The sequence below is a fragment of the Phocoena phocoena genome, chromosome 1 (genome assembly GCF_963924675.1).
Source record: "Phocoena phocoena chromosome 1, mPhoPho1.1, whole genome shotgun sequence".
NCBI classification, from domain to species: domain Eukaryota; kingdom Metazoa; phylum Chordata; class Mammalia; order Artiodactyla; family Phocoenidae; genus Phocoena; species Phocoena phocoena.
Genome location: NC_089219.1, coordinates 44,584,278 through 44,600,868, shown reverse-complemented (window position 1 = coordinate 44,600,868; position 16,591 = coordinate 44,584,278). Strand labels below are relative to the sequence as shown.

Here is a 16,591-nt window from a genome sequence, read left to right as displayed (position 1 = left end):
AAAGCCCCATTGATGACATTGGCTCATTTCTTCAGCTGTGATAATTTTGTGGGGCCTCACTGGCCAGTGAGAATCCTCTTCCCTCCCCTCCCCCCTGAAAATCAGATGTTTCCTCAGTCGTCAAGGCCATCGGCCACTACCGCAGCGGGTAGGAATAGCTCTAACAAGGGCATGTTGTGGCAGGACTGTTTCCTGTTAATTATAGGAGATAGTGGTGTTCGAAGGGCCTGTGGGGCTTCTCTGCTTCAGCTCCCAACCACCGGGGGAAACAAAAAGAATTCTCCCTTCTCTCATCCCTCAGAGCTTCTTCCATTCGTGAATGCTGGGCGAGGGGGGTCCCTGGGCACAGGCCTGAGGATGTAGATCTTCAAGGTGCTATCAGCTTCGAAACCTTGGAGTGAACTCAGGATAAAGACAGCACTTCTTCTCAGAACTCTGATCGTAATGAGTCCTCCGTCCCTGTCCGGACAGGAAGGAGGGGAGCTAACCTAGGCATCAGCTTAATCTTGAGGGGCAGACATCACAGGGTAGGGTGTGCTGTTCCCACCAATGCCCCAACATCCCAAAAGCCCAGAAAGGGAAAAAAATGCATCTGTCAGAAACTTGGTAGCGCTGTCAGCAACACATGACACGAGCTGCCCTACATGGTGAAACTGAAGACATCGTTCTCTTTTATGTTCCCTAACGATGAGAAAGGACTTTTTCCCCACCGGAAAAAGACTCTTGGCGCCCCCACGTGGAGATATCTGGTGCTGCCACCACTGAGTTACCTGTGGCCACAGCTCCTGCATCCACACCCTGCCTGGGCCCCCAGGCCTGTTCTTGGCCTCTGTGTAAGGAATGAAGGAGGGAAGGAGGCCAGGTCGCTGCTCTAGAAACAGCCTACACTCCAGGATGGGAGGAAAACCAGAAAGCCGAGATGAGTTAGAGTAGGAAGTAAGAGCCCCAAACCTGAGTTCTGGTTCCCTCATCACCATGGACTGACTGTGTGACCCTGGGCAAATTGCTCCTCTCTCTGGGCCTCAGTTTCCCCATCTGTAAACTGGTAGTTGGGCTGGTGGTCACTAAGGCTCCCCCAGCCTCTGAGCTCAGAGCAGCCCACCAGAGAGGGGAAGTCCAGGGCCCCAGGCGGGGCCAGTGACCTGTGCCCTTAACTACTGCACATCTCTAAATTACTCCTCACACCAGGGCCGTTCCAGCCTCCATCCACACCACACCCACTCATTGCAGGGAGCTCCTCTGTGCCGGGCCTTCAGAACAAAAGTGGATCAGTCTCAGAGCCCACCCCCATGCAGTTTGTGGTCATGGGGCAGACAGAGAAGGACACAAGACCCAGACACCTGAGCAGGCTGTGAAGGGTACCAGAAAGGAGAGTGGAGGTGGGTGGAAACTTGCCAAGCAGGGGAGCATGAAGTGTGTTATGAAAGAGGTAGAATTTGGGCCCTTGAAGACTGCAAACTCATCATTGCGATATACAGAGACAGTGGTGGGCAAGAGATGGGCGCCCAGCAGATGGAACAGCTTGGGCAAAGGCCGGGAGGTGGGAAAGCGTACAGATGGTCCAGTGTGCGACGTGAAGCCGGAGCACGTGCGGGAGTGAGGTGACGGGGCAGAGCAGTAGCTCCATGCCAGTGGCCTTGGATGCTAAGCCGAGGGACTTAGGGTAGTTCTGGGCAAACTGGGGACGGGGAGGGACCTGAGCTGTGTTGTAAAGAAGCAGGTCCAGACTTTCGTTCCCTGGAAGGGTCAGTGTCATGTTACATATCGTTTCCTGAGAACATCACAAAGCCCTTCAAGACAGGGCGTGTTCTGCGGCTTTAGAGACTCTCCTAGTCCCACCATCCTGCTGGGAGCAGCACAGGAATTCCTACTCCCAACGAGGCTGGGGAGGTTCAGGGTGGCAAGTGTGCTGCCCCAGGTCGCCCAGCAGGACCCTGGCAGGACCCGGATTGGAGGCCCCCTTTGATGTCCCCTATTCGGCCCCCCAAGCCGGGCTCATTCTGGCCCGCGGGTGAGGGTCAGGGCCCCTGTAGTGGGCCCAGCGGGCCGGGGCGCCGGGGATGGGGTCCGGCGGGCCGACCGGCTCTCTGTCCTGCGCAGTGTGCGCCCCGCACGAGTTCCAGTGCAGCAACCGCTCTTGCCTGGCCGCCGTGTTCGTGTGCGACGGCGACGACGACTGTGGCGACGGCAGCGACGAGCGTGGCTGCGCCGACCCGGCCTGCGGGCCCCGCGAGTTCCGCTGCGGCGGCGACGGCGGCGTCTGCATCCCCGAGCGCTGGGTCTGTGACCGCCAGTTCGACTGCGAGGACCGCTCGGACGAGGCGGCCGAGCTCTGCGGCCGCGCGGGCCCCAGGGCCACGTCCGCGCCCGCCGCCTGCGCCGCTGCCTCCCAGTTCGCCTGCCGCAGCGGCGAGTGCGTGCACCTGGGCTGGCGCTGCGACGGCGACCGCGACTGCAAGGACAAGTCGGACGAGGCCGACTGCCGTAAGCCACCTCCCCTCCGTATCGCCCAGAGCCGCGGGTGCGCGACTGTCCGCCGAGGGGCCGCGTTTCCTCGCCCTACTCTGATCCTAGTAATGTTTTAACGGTGGCAACAGGACTTGGGAAAAGTGAAGTGACTTGTGTGAGGCCACGTGGCTGCTAAGCTGCGGAGCTCAGGGTCCTCACAGGTACCTGTGACCTTCAGTAACGCTCCCCCCCACCCCCATACCTCCCATCTTTGCCCTTCCCTGTCCCAAGCAGTCACCAGTGGTTCCAATGCCAGACACTCAGGAAGCCCCCCACCCTGCCTACCTGCTGGGCCTGCTCATCCTTCAAGGCCTTGCCCAGGTTCCTCTGATGGACCCAGCTGGGCTGCGTCTCTCCCCTGAGCTGCTGCAGGTCCCTGGCACCCTCTCTTAACAGCACATCCACACTGTGAGGCCCTCGTTGCTCGCCCCTCAGCCCCACTGTGCACCCTTGAGCTCCTAGAGGATGGGGAGTCTCTTAGTAATCTCTGTGTTCCTCACCCCTGCACAGCACCGCACACACACTGGGCGCTCGGAGGGGTTTGCTGAAGGGATGAGGTCGTTAAGTAATGAGCACGGAGACTCCAAAGAAGACCACGTGTCTGTTTGGAGGGGTGGCCCTGGGGAGAGACGGTGGAGTGGGAAACAGGAGACCTGAGTTGTAGTCCTGCCTTTGCCAGCCAGAGTGCTGTGTGACCCTGGGTGAGGCCTTCCCCCTCTCTGAGCTTCAGTCTTCCCATTTTGTGCCTTGGCCAGGTGTCCTCCGAAGACTCCCAAGCTCAGGGACCGGTTCTGTTTTTGCCAGGGGTGGATATGGAGTGGGGGCGAGGGTGGAGCCTGGGGGAGGAGAGCTGTCCCAGCACCACAACGGCCCTGACTCTCTCCCCTTCCCCTCTCCTGGCAGCGCTGGGCACCTGCCGTGGAGACGAGTTCCGGTGTGGGGATGGGACTTGTGTCCCTGCCATCAAGCGCTGCAACCAGGAACAGGACTGTCCGGACAGGAGTGATGAAGCTGGCTGCCTGCAGGGTGCGTGTGGTCAGCGGCAAAGGGGCAGCATCCCCTGAGGCGAATGCCTGAGCTCCTCCCCCGGCTCCGTAGAGAGCAGCGACCCCTTGGTCCCTAAGATGCATCTTCCCTCAGAGCATTACTTGCCCCTAAACCACCCAGATCCCCTTCCTGGGGTCCTAGTGGCACTAGACCTGGATTTTTAAGGACTTTGCAAAAGCTGAAAGAGGCCTAGGGAGAGGGGACATGAAGGCACTGCAGGAAGTCCAGCCCCCACCATTTGTCCACATCTACGCCTCCAAGCAGCCTCCCTCACTCGTTCCCAGACTGAGCAGAGGCTGAGTCTCACTTCCCAGGGAGCCCACTTAATTCTCAGATGGCTCTGCGGTCATCACCCTGCAGCAGCAGCAGGGACCCGGACCCAGTGGTCATCTGGAGAAATGGATCAGTGATTGGGCAGTGACGTGGCCTCCTCTATCTAGGGCACTTGGAGCATAGGTCCCCCTCAGGAGATGGTCAGTGCGTCCGCCAGGGTCTTTGTAGAGCTGCTGCTTTTCCCTCCAAGTTCCCTAATACTGACAGATCAGACGCAGAGCCCCATGCCCTGCCCTCCTAGATGATGCTTGGGTATCCCGATTATCCCTGGGGTCCTGTCCTTCTGTGAGCAGAGCTCCCTCTGGCCCTGTATTCAGCTGTCTGTCCTGGGTCACTTTCTGGAGACCAGCAGGGACTGGGGCTGGAGCTCTTCTCACCTCCCACGGGCCCAGCCCACCCCAGCCCTCCCTGCCCAAGGTCTCACTGGTGCTGTCCACTCTCTTGTCCGGCCCGACAGAGTCAACATGTGAGGGTCCCCGCAGATTTCAGTGTAAGAGTGGCGAGTGCGTGGACGGCGGGAAAGTGTGTGATGCTCAGAGGGACTGCCGGGACTGGTCAGATGAACCTCTGAAAGAGTGTGGTACAGTACCTCTCTCCGTCCCGCTGCTGGACTAACCCTCCCTGCCACGCCCCCTCCTGGCCCTCAGCCCTCGCCTGCCCCTCTGCACACATTCTGATCTGACCCTCTCTCTGGACTCGTGCGCTGTCCCATGGTCTCAGACGGGGCTCTTTGCCTTTGGGGCCTCTTGTTCTGCTACTCTGCAAATCAAAGGGCCTTTCCTTTCCAGATGCTCAGAAATTACGCTTCCTCTCACAAATGCAGCCTCTCCTCACTTCTTCCACGTTCAGACCTCTGAGTGTGTGCTCACTCTGAAGTTTCTCTCTTCCTCATTATTTTTGCCCTGCCAACCTAGCCAGGGCGCTGCCCTCCGAGGCCTTCCAGCCCCCTGCAGGAGACCCTGCAGAGGAAGAGGTGGGGAACAGCAGGCGGGTGGGCAGACGAGGCACATCCGGAGGCCACTGGGCTCAGGCCAGGCCCGGGTGAGCATAGGGCAGAGCCAGCAGCAGAGGGTGGCACCATCCTGAGGAGCTTTCTGGGAGACCAGACTCACGGGCTGGACGTGAGTCAGGAGTGGAAAGAGGCCAGAGCTGTAGGGGTGGGTTCCAGGCTAAAAAGAACAGGAGGGTCTGGACCGTAGGTGGGCGGGCATCCTAGAGAGCACGCAGGAAACCCAGCGTGGGCTCCAGGAAGGTTCATTTCTGAGGTCAGGGGACAGAGGATTTCTTGGGGGACAGAGCCTAGGTCAGACCCTCCCTCCCCTCCCCTCCTGGCAGACCCTTTTCCGCCCAGTACCTCCCCTCCTGAGCCCTCAGAGGAGCTTCATCCCCTGGAGCTCCCTGGAATAGCACGTTTCTGCCCCTACTGAAGGTTAAGACATTGATTTCGGAAGGAGGAAGTAGCCGGGAGAAGGTCCCTCGGCCTCCACCTGAGCTTGCAGGTGACAGACTCCCCCCAGGCCCTGCCATGGAAAGTCCCAGAAGAAGGAAGTTATGGAAAAGAGGATAAGGAGGCAGGAGCGGCTGAGCCTAGCCACCGCCCCCCACCCGCAGACTACTAACTGCTAAACTCTCTTCTCTCTTGTCTTTTGCATGACACACCAAAGAGACGTATGTACGCATGTGTTTGTGTCTCTGTGCTGGTGAGAGGCCAGTGTCTGTACCCATGGCTCCTTCTCTGAGGAAGGCAAGGGAATTGCATCACGTATCTCTGTGCGGCTCCCACGTCTGTGTGAATGTGCCTGCCTGTGCACGTAAGCTGGTGTGTGTGTGCATGCAGGTGTGGGCATGCAGGTGGGCGTGCGTGCCGGGAGAAGGGCACTGCCCCTTCCTTCAACAGGGGACCTCAAGTGCTCCTCAGGCCTCTCTGGGCCACCTTCCCCTCTCCCCACCCTGCAGGTCCCCAGCAGAATCACCTCCAGGGTAGGTAGAATTGGGAAGGCCCGGAGACTCCCCTCAGCCTCTGCCTCAGCACTGGTCTTCCAGGGAAGGGTTGACGGAGGTAGACAGCTCGGGACCCGCTACCCGTTCTCTGACCCCGACTCACCTCGGCCCTGGAGGACTCAGTTCCTTGGTCTTTCATCGAAGCCTGAGTCGCGTGGAGCGCTCCCCTTTCCCCTTGCAGAGCCATCCTACACGTGCCCCTCCACCCAGTGGTCGGTACATACAATGGTTGAGCTGCTGCCCCTGCAGAAGGCGGGGTAGGAAGTGAGTGAACTGGTGAACAAGTGAATGGACAGGAGGGAATAGTGTGGTGTGGGAGAGGTCAAGGAGGGCTTGGAGTGACAGAAAGAGTCCTGGAGGTGGTACCCTACAGAGACCACCGCAAAGCTACCACAGCTCAGCCCACCCCGAGGGGCTGGGGCTTCCCAGGGCTGGGCCTGGCTGAGTCACCCCCCGGCCCCCGAGTCATGGGGTTGCTATGGTCTTCTTCTTTCAGTTCTGCCAACATCCCAGAGAAACAGGAGGCGGCCCAGGGGTAAAGAGGAGCATTCCCTAAGCATGGCTCAGGCTGGAGGTGGGGCACCACAGCTGTGCATGGCCTGGGGTGGGCAGCTCAGACCAGCTGTGTGCATGGCCCTGGCTGGCCGGGCACAGCTCTGCCTGGCTTGGCTGGAGTGGTGGGACGTGGGCCTGATGGGCAGAGGGTGGCACGGCACCTTCCCTGGCTGGCAGAATTAACCCTCTGTGGTTCTAAAGCCCAAAGATGCTGTGAGAACTTGCTGAGCCTTGGTCCTGGCCTCCCTGACCTCCGCTAGGACCCTGCCAGGAGGTGGTAAGGGAGTGGAGGACGGGGGAACCAGATGACCTCCTGGCATCCCTTCATCCCTTGCTGCGTTTGGTAATATTGGGACCAGGCCTGTGACTAAGTGTAGGAATAGGGACAGGTGCTGAAATGAGAGGAGGTGAGAAAATCCACCATAGTTCACGGTGGGAGAGAACTGACTTAGCAACAGCTCCGTGGAGAAAGAGGCCTGGCAGTCTTAGATGACCACAAGCTCAGTAGCGGGCAGCCCTTGTCGTTCAGACTCCCCTAGGTGGCAGACTAGCTCTGGGCCCTGCGGGAGAAGGACACAGACAGATGGAGTGCATGCAGAGAAAGGCACTTGAATGGCGGGGGACCAGGAATCAGCGCTTTAAGGAGATTCTGGGGGAGCCATTGGACTCTGGTCAACCCCACACAGAGCCAGCTGCCTCAGGAGGAAAGCAGGCTTCCCGAGGCTGGGGGTGTTTAAGCAAGGACATTTCGGAAGGGATTTTTGGGGTCCCTGAGGGTTGGACGTGGTACCTGCAGGCACCTTCAACTCTGAGGTCACAAGGAAGGAGGAGCCATAAGAAACGTGTTTGTGAAAGGAAAGACCTTAGGCAGCCTAGCTGCCTTCAGCCTGGTGGTGGACAGAGCCCTGGCCTGGGAGGCAAAGGACCCGAGTTCTGGTTCCACTCTGTCCTGTCTATGTGACCTGGCCCTCTCGGAGCCTCCTCTTGCCCCGTCACCTGGCTAATGAGGCTGAGGCTCAGTGAGGCTCTGGGGGAAGCTCGCTGCCCCGAGTCTCTGCTTCAGCTCTAGGCCCATCCCTGTCCTGCCCCCACCCCAATCTGAGCTCCTGGACCCTCAGGAGCCCACGTCCCTCCCCAGGGCTGAACGAGTGTCTGCACAACAATGGCGGCTGTTCCCACATCTGCACCGACCTCAGGATCGGCTTTGAGTGCACGTGCCCATCGGGCTACCGGCTCCTGGACCAGAAGACCTGTGGTGGTGAGCCCCTCCCCGAGCCCCTCAAGGAGGCGGCTCCTCCGGCCAGTGCTGACCTCTGCTCCCCCCACAGACATTGACGAGTGTGAGGACCCAGATGCCTGCAGCCAGATCTGTGTCAATTACAAGGGCTACTTTAAGTGCGAGTGCCACCCTGGCTACGAGATGGACACGCTGACCAAGAACTGCAAGGCCGTCGGTACGGACACCGCGAGGTTGGGGGGGGCGGCGCAGGGGAGCAGCTCTGAGGGAGTCCAGGAAGCAGTGTGCTTCCCATACGTGAGGAGCGGGTGTGCACACCTGCGTGTACACACACAGATGGCAGGTTGCACGCACGGTGCTCAGAGTGTAAATATTCAGCACACACACGATGCACTGTGCATGCACACCCACGCAGACGCTGCACAGCGCCACCCGGTACAGCCCACAGAGTCTGCATTCGCGCGACACACAGTGCCAGACACAGGCTGGACCGTACTGGCTACACACGGCTCGGGCGGCCCACACAAAGAGCGGGCCACGTGCAGACCTAACGTCACGTCAGCCAACGGAATTCACTTGTTTTATTCAGGTCTTTACACTGAACACCTAACATTGTTGTAGGCACTAGGGATTCAGCAGTAAGCAAAACAGACATGAATCCCTGTCTGTCCTCATGGGACTTACACTCTAGTTGGTGAGACAGACAAGAAATCAGAAAAATAAATACAGCGCATGGCAGATGGTCATGAGGGTTCAGGAGAAATATAAAGTAGAGAAGTTATAGTTTTCGATAGAGTGCTCAGGAAAGCCCTCACTGAGAAGGTGACATTTGAATAAAGGCCTGAAGGAGTGAGCCATGCATCACCTGCAGGAACCGAAGGCAGCAGCGTGCCTGCTGTGTTCAGATAAGAACGAGGAAGCCAGGGCAGCCAGGGCAACCAGGGCATAGGAGGAGATGAAGTCCAAGAGGTGACTTGGGGGCAGATCACAAAGGCCTTCGAGACCATTCTAAGGGCTGACTCTCGGTTTCACTGTCAGTCAGGGGGAAGGAAGCCTTTGTGGGTTCAGAGTAGAGGGACAGGGTGTGCCTTACATTTTAACTGACTTCCTCTGGAGGCTGTGTTGGGAATAGACTGTCGGGGGCAGGGGAGGAAGCAGGGGAGCTGCTGCAGAGGTCCTTGCCGTCAGCCAGGAGAGAGGTGATGGTGGCTTGGATCAGGGCCTTGCGTGGGAATAATGAGAAGTGGACAGTATGAATATATTTTGAAGGTTAGGATTTATTTTGAAGCAGCAGGATTTGCTTATGAATTAAATGTAGGATGTGAAAGAAAAAAAAGGAGTCAAAGATGACCCCAAGGTTTTTGACGAACTAACTGGAAAAATAGGATTGCTATTTATGGAGTTGGGAAAGACGGTGAGAAAAGCAGGTTTGGGAGAATATTAGATTGATCTGGACATGTTAAATTTAACAAAACTGTTTAGACATCTAAGCAAAGTATTGTGTAGGCTGTTGGATATACGAACCTGGAATTCAGATGCACGAATACTCATTCTATAGGTGATAACAACACAGCAGCTACAATAATTGACATGTAGCCCGTAAACCCAAAACATATACCACCCAAACTGCACAAGGTACAGCACATACATTAGCCCATCACATGTAACATGCAACCTGTTCTTATCCCCACATGGGACAGGTGTGACACAGAACACGGATTACATACGTGCAGTGGAGACAACATACAATGGCCCATGTATACACAAACCCCTACGTGTGAATATCTAAAGTGCAGTTACTCAAAAACTCAAATCATAAACACACAGGGTTCCTGTCACAGTCACAGCTCTCAGGAAAAATCACCTCAAGGTACCCTGTAACCCAGCTCCTGCCCTCAGGAAGATGGAGTGTCTTTGCTCTCATTTTGAGGTGAGGAAAATCACAGTTTGTCAGTGGCGGAGCTGGGGTCTTGAGTCCAGCTTTCCTCCTTTCTCCTTGCGCTTAGACCTCTAGTTTTCCATGGTATCTGTTTGTCCCACACCTTCCCTGTCACGCCAACCCTGCTTTGAAATAATCTCCATCACTACACACAGGTCACACACCCAGCCCCAGGCCCCACCTGGCTCTGTGCTGGTCCTACCCTGTCCCCAGGGAGCACATTAGCCTGGCACAGATGGACAGTGACAGGAACTAGGTGGCCTGCAGAAGTGTCAGCTGGAAAACAAGAGGGGGAGAAGGTACAGGGGCAGGTGTTGCCATTCAGTATTGCAGGTGCCTGAGAGTGGCCCGCTCCATCTGAAAACAGGCTGGAGGAGTGGCGGCCTGTGCGAAGTGCTAGGCCCTCATAGGCCTGGGGGACAGTGACCCTCCCCATGGAGTAGCCAGGAATGTCTAGCTCACTGAAGATCTTCCTAAAATCTAATCCTAAATCTAAAAATGGGTTTGTGTATACACGGGAGGTTGTGTGTTGTCCCTTTGCACGTATATAATCTGTGTCATATTATACACATCCCACCCCTGCCTTTGGGTCAGAATAAAGTGCAAACTCTTCCCCTGGATCACAGGATCCTTTGTGATCTGGCCCCTTCCAGCATCTGCAGATTCATCTCATGCCAGTACACTCTGTATAAACTAAAGACTCACAACGACCTCCTTGAATCTCCTCCCTCGAGTCTCACCCCTAGCCCTGAGGTCCGTGCTCCATTCTGCAGCCTCAGTCATCTTTCTAAATCATTTAACGCTCATGTTGCCCCTTCCTGAACACTGCAGTGGGGCCCAAGCAGAGGAGGTGGCAGCTGCTGGGGAGAAATGCATTCTAGGTGGAGGGACAGCTTGAGCAAAGGCTCCGAGGCAGCAAAGCTCTGCTGTGGCAAGGTGATGACAGGTAGTCTGGTGGCCGGAATCAAGGTGTTAGGGGGGTGAGTGATGAGGCTGGACGGGGAGCTGGGGTCATGCTGCAGAAGGCCTTCCGTGCAGGCCAGAGGAAATGGGGAGTCATCAAAGATTTGGGGGGAGTTTGTGTGCGATAAAAAGAATAAAAATCCCTCTGTTACGCGTGGTGCTTTGCATCTTATGCTTTTTGTAGCCATCATTTCACCTGCTTCTTTAACCTGTGAGGTAGGAGTCGTCACCACTTTTTACAGGAAATGAGGGGTCCCCCAGCAAACCAGTGGCAGAGCCATGGTCTCCAGATCCCCCGCCTCTTGCACTGACCCTTTCCCTCTCAACCCCCCTGCATGGCAGCTGGCAGAAGCCCGTCCCTAATCTTCACCAACCGGCACGAAGTGCGGAGGATAGACCTGGTGAAGCGGGACTACTCGCGTCTCATCCCCATGCTCAAGAACGTCGTGGCGCTGGACGTCGAAGTTGCCACCAATCGCATCTACTGGTGTGACCTCTCCTACCGCAAGATCTACAGGTGAGTCGAGGCCTGGGTCCTGCAACCAGGCCTGGGGGGTGGGGCTGGGGCCAACAAAGAAGGAGAGGAAGGGTGGCCTCTGCACCCCTTCTGCCTCTATATTTCCCCAGGACAGAGATCGGGCTTAGGAAGGCACGGGGGATCACAGCGGTTGTGGAACTGCCAGGACTTCTCCACCTGCTGGGCCTTCTGGGGCTGAGGGCTTGGATGGGCGAGCAGCTTTGAGCCCCACACATGGGGGCTTTGACTGACCTCTGGCGGCCTGAGGGGGCAGTGCGAGACACAGGAAATGTTCAGCCAGGGCGGAAAGGAAGAAGCCTCTGGGCTTTGGTAGGGATTTTCAGAGCAGCTCACGTATATGTCTGTTGGATGCTGGGGACTCAAAGATGACTCAGCCCTGGTCCTGCCTGGAGGATCCCACTCAGAGCATAGCGGAATCCACTGTGATGAGCATGAGGGAAAGGTATAGAGGAGGCCTCTGACCCAATCTGGCGGTCAAGGGTGGCACTACCTGCACACCACAGTCAGTGGACTCTGGCGCTTGGGAAGGCTCCTCGCACACGCAGGAGGTTCTCTCCTAGGAGCCTCTGCATGCCCAGGCCCCCTTTCTCTGTCCTGAGATCCACTTGGCAGGACTGCCGATGACCAGGCGCTGGGCGGACTGTTGAGCGAATGGTGGATGGATGGATGGAAGCAGTGTGCGTGCTGCTCACCGACAACTTGCTTATCACACCCCAGCACACACAGACACACTCACTCCCGCTCGCACACCCAGAAGCAGCTTGAGCAGTGCCTGTCCGATGGTTGTGACGGAAAGAGGCAGGATTTGATGATGCCCTGGTTATGGAGCTGTGGGAGGACGAGTCAGAATGAATTCCCAGGTTCGCTTTGGGAGTTTTGGTTTCCGGCTTGGGAGGTTTCGTGGACGGTGGTACCGTTCTCTGAGATGGGAGCAGGGGAGGAGTTTCGGGTGGGGGGTAGGCAGTCCGTCTGTGTGGCTGAGAGGAGGGGAATGGGGATGAACAGTTTGGGATGTGTTGAGTTCAAGGTGTCCATGGGACGTCTGACGGGGGCCAGTTGGCTTTATAGTCTGGAACTTAGACAGTTGTCAGGATCAGAGGGTCAGAGCTGTGGATGGCCGTGGGCACTGTGGAACTAATCACCCGAAGAGAGGGTAAGTGGAGAAGAAAACCTTGGGAAATAAAGCATTTGGGAGAGAGAAAGCCCTGCTAATTTTGCCTCCTGAGTGTCTGCTGTACTGTGGCCCCTTCTGTCCATTCTTACTGCCTCAGCCCTTCTGCACACCCTCTTCATCTCTCACCTGGATGCGGTCACAGCCTCCTAACTGGTCTCTCTGCCTTCATTCCCTCCTCCTCCAATTCCTCGCGTATTCTGCAGGTGCCACAGTGATGTAACATGCCTCTCTGGCCATGTCCTCCGACCTGTTCAGTTACCCCTCCACAGTGAAGTCCTGAGCCTTTAGCGTGGCACGCAGAGCCCGTCAGGATGTGGCCCCTACCTACACTTACTTCCTGTCTTACACCCCACCTACCCCGCTCCACCCCCACTGGATCCATCACTGTTCCAGAGCACACGCCTCGGCACCTGCACGTGCTGTTCCCTCTGCCTTGGTTCTTTGTGTTCCTGACAGATTGGTCCTTCAGGGCTCAGCTACAAGGCCTTCTCCAGCCCTCCAGGATGATGTAGTCTCCATTACTCTGCTGCTATAGCCTCTGATACTTTCCGTAATCATAGTGTATTGGTGTAATTATCTGGCTGTAAATTTCTGTCCCTACTAAACTGAGCTCCTCCAGGCCAGAGACTGTGGCTGACTTGAGCCTGTATCCTTACCCTGGTGGCCCAGGGAATGTGTTGAGTGGAAATGAGCCAAGTTCCTCTCCAACGCACTGCTGTGGCCCAGAGGGAAGAGAGAGGGGAAGGGCAGCTCCAGATGGGCCCGGGGGGGGTGGGGGGCGCGGGGCACACCTGCCCACGCCAGCCCTGGTTGCTCCTAGCGCCTACATGGACAAAGCCAGCGACCCGGCGGAGCAGGAGGTCCTCATCGATGAGCAGCTGCACTCTCCGGAGGGCCTGGCAGTGGACTGGGTCCACAAGCACATCTACTGGACCGACTCGGGCACCAAGACCATCTCAGTGGCCACAGCTGATGGCGGACGCCGTTGCACCCTCTTCAGCCGTGACCTCAGTGAACCCCGGGCCATTGCCGTCGACCCCCTGCGAGGGTGAGTGTTCCCACCCCAAATTGCCCCAGGTGCTCAGTCCTCATGTATCTGTCCCAAGAGCTGCCTTGAGGGCTTCGGAAGGCCCTGGGCCACCCAGACACAAGCCACAGGGAAGAAAGTCTGTGCGGGCCCCTCAGCCTGTGAACCCCTGACCCAGGGTCCCTTGCGCACTGGTCGCCAGGGCGCTCCCAGGACTCTGCTACTGTCTCACCACATCATAGAAGCAGAGCATCTCAGAGCCGGGTAGGGCGCCAGAAATTGCCTGGTAGACGCCCCTGGGGCAGGAAGTCTTCCCTCAGGCTGCTGCGCGCTGCAGGTGGGCATCTGGTGACTGCTCGCACTTCCAGAGACAGGAGCTTGTCACTTCTCATACGGCCTGTTTCATTTTGGGGCAGCTCTGCCCATTAGAAAGTATTCTTTTGTTTGTTTCGTTCTCATGTTCCCATATCTGCCTCTCTTCGACTTCCTCCGTTGGCCTCCGGAGTTACCTCTAGCATGTCTACTCCCTGCCCTGCAGGACAGCCAGCAAGATTTGAGGACTGAGATTACTGGGTCAGCTCTGCTCCAGCCTGCCCACCTCCATCCCCATCCCTGTGGCCCACAGCCTCTGGGCCCCTCACCACCCAGGCTGCCCTGCTCTGCCCATGCCTCCATATCAGGGGTAGGGGTTCTGAACAGAGCGCGACTCCCTCCCTCCCTCCCTCCGTCCCTCCTCCCTCAGTGGGGATGTCCTGAGACGACATGGTTTTTAAGCAGCTGCATCATATGTTTGCCAGGATCACCAGCTTCTTCCTGCTGCTGTTTCCTTAATTGTTAAGCAGGGATAAGAAAACCGTCTTCTTCCAGTGAGGGCAGCTGGGGGTGAGGCTGGCCACCTGAGAGGGTGTGCGTGGCCTTTGTGCGTGGCCTTGGGAAGTGACCGACAGCTGCCGCTTTAATAGGCAGCACAGGTGCATCCAGGCACTCTGCAGACAACTGTCCTCTCATTTAACCTCCACCTCAACCCTGTTCTCTGTCTGCTATCACACAGACCTGGGGCTGCACCTGCCATGTCCCCCAAACCATATAGTTACACCCAGCCCATTCCTGGTCCATTGTGGCTCGGTCAGGGTCCCACCAGAAAACCCACTGCACACTCATTTTAAGATAATTTAAGGCCGGTTAATAAAGGGACTATTGACAAAGGAGCGGGTAAGGTCTCACGCACTATCCTGGACTAGTAACAGCTAACAGGCCTGAGGGGCAGGAGCAGGGAGGGTTACCCGAGTTGGGAAGGAAAGAGCGGGGTAGAGGGGGTCACCTTTAGGGCATTAGCCAGCTGGAGGCACCTTTGTAGGGGGGAGTTAGGGGAATAGACGTCCTGACCTCAGTCTCTCCCCTTCCCCCTCTGATATTTTGCTGAATACAACGGGAAGCCAGACGGCTAGGGAGCCCAGCCCATTGATGTGGTTCCCACATGCGCCAGCCTTTTGGTATACAGAGCAGAGTGGCGATGGGATTCAAAGTGGCAAATGGAAGGGATCCAGGACAACCACGCAGCCCCCTAGCCTGGAGCCAGCCTTGGCTTGACACCAGGTTTCAGCAGAGGCATTTTGGGGAGGGTTAAGCACACGGGCTTTAGAGTCCAACTAAATTTGAACTTAAATTCGAAGCCTGGCCTTACTACTTATTCACAGCGTGATCTTAGGGAAGTCAGCCTCTCTGAGCCACAGTTTACTCATCTGTAAAATGGGACTAATAATTATACCCTCCTGGGGTAATTGTGAGGCTACTTTGTTCAACAAACAGTAAATAAGGCCTATAGGCCACACACGAGCTACCTGCCAGGCACAAAATGAGGAGTAAGGCAGATGAGGAGCCTGCCCTCAGCGGAGCATATAGACTAGTGGGGAAAACAGACAGTAAACAAATACGCCACATACCGAATGCACACGTAAATAACCGATGGTGTGAGCACTCTGGAGGGAAAAAACAGGGTGTTTTAAGAGTCAATAACAGGGAGAACCTATTTACATTGAGGGTCGGAGGAAGGTTCTCTACTGAAAAGACGTTCTAAATGGCAAACAAGTGGTGGCAAAGGCTGTGTGAAGGCCTTGGTGCCCTGAAGGATCTAAGAGAAGCCCTGGCGGCGGGTGTGGGGTTTGTAAGGGAAGCGGGCAGTGGTGGCAGGAGAGACAGCCACAGAGGTAGGCAGGGACCTAGTCATGCAGAGCCCTGTCGAATGTGGTAAGGATTTGGGATCTGATTTTAAGGTCAATAGGAGAAACCATCATAAAGTTTAAAAACTGGAGAGTAATAGATCTTAAAAGTTATCACAAGAAAAACATTGTAGCTCTGTGTGGTGCTGGATGTTGACTAACTTCTTGTGGTGCTCATTTTGCAATATCAAATCATTATGTTGTACACCTGAAACTAGTGTCATATGTCAATTATATCTCAATTTCAAAAAACAGGATAATGACAGCTTATTTCCATTTTAGAAGCTCATTTTGTCTGCTCTGTAGGGATTGGATTAGAGGGGCAGTGATTACTGCATTTGTAAGTACATGAGATGAGGCCACTCACCTAGTAAATACTCAATAAATGTTCCACAAAAAAGAGAGAGAAGCCCTGGACAGAGTTCTATCTGTGTGACCCTGGCTAGGTCATCGGCTTTCTTCGCTGTCAACCAGGAAAGTAAGAGGGTTGAAAGGGCCCTTCCCTTCCTGCTCTGGCACGCTAGGGCTGTAGCTGGAGCTGCTGAAGTGGGACAGATGGGCTGAAAGGCTGTTCAGCCGAGGTCAGGTGGACTCTGGGAATACAGGCTTCTCCAGGGACTCAGATAAGGCGAAGACCGACACGCCTGCCAATGCTAAGGTTTGATGGCTCCCGTGAACTTCAGAGGTCTTTCCAGTCCTCACTAAGCGTAATCTTCAATATTCAGAGGGTCGCTCAGCCCTTGTGACCCACACCATCCCAATCGTGTCCCCTGACAAGAAGCCCATTGGGTTCTTCTCTCTTCTAGGTTCGTGTATTGGTCTGACTGGGGGTACGAGGCTAAGATCGAGAAGTCTGGGCTTAACGGTGTGCACCGGCAGACACTGGTGTCAGACGGTATTGAGTGGCCCAACGGAATCACCCTGGGTGAGCCCTGCCTTCCCCCACTGGGGGGCCTGTTCTAGCGCCTGGAGCTGACCACTGCCTGGGGCTCCATGGGTCTTGTTGCTGTGTCCCCTTATAGTGCCACTGCCTGTGTTTCCTGATGGTTG

General features: G+C 56.3%; 1 protein-coding gene across 5 annotated transcripts in view; it reads left to right on the top strand.

Annotated features, from left to right (window-relative positions):
- Positions 1-16,591, top strand: part of LRP8 (LDL receptor related protein 8) — a 77,655-nt gene that overhangs the window by 46,101 nt on the left and 14,963 nt on the right. For 3 of the 5 annotated variants that reach the window (XM_065872516.1, XM_065872524.1, XM_065872531.1), the window contains 6 exons: positions 3,412-3,534; positions 7,583-7,702; positions 7,773-7,898; positions 10,926-11,100; positions 13,116-13,343; positions 16,348-16,466. In XM_065872516.1, coding sequence (XP_065728588.1) covers positions 3,412-3,534; positions 7,583-7,702; positions 7,773-7,898; positions 10,926-11,100; positions 13,116-13,343; positions 16,348-16,466 — 891 coding nt within the window. Of the gene's footprint in view, positions 1-2,100; positions 2,485-3,411; positions 3,535-7,582; positions 7,703-7,772; positions 7,899-10,925; positions 11,101-13,115; positions 13,344-16,347; positions 16,467-16,591 lie in introns of all 5 variants that reach the window. The other 2 variants (XM_065872509.1, XM_065872503.1) reach the window with 1 other exon arrangement.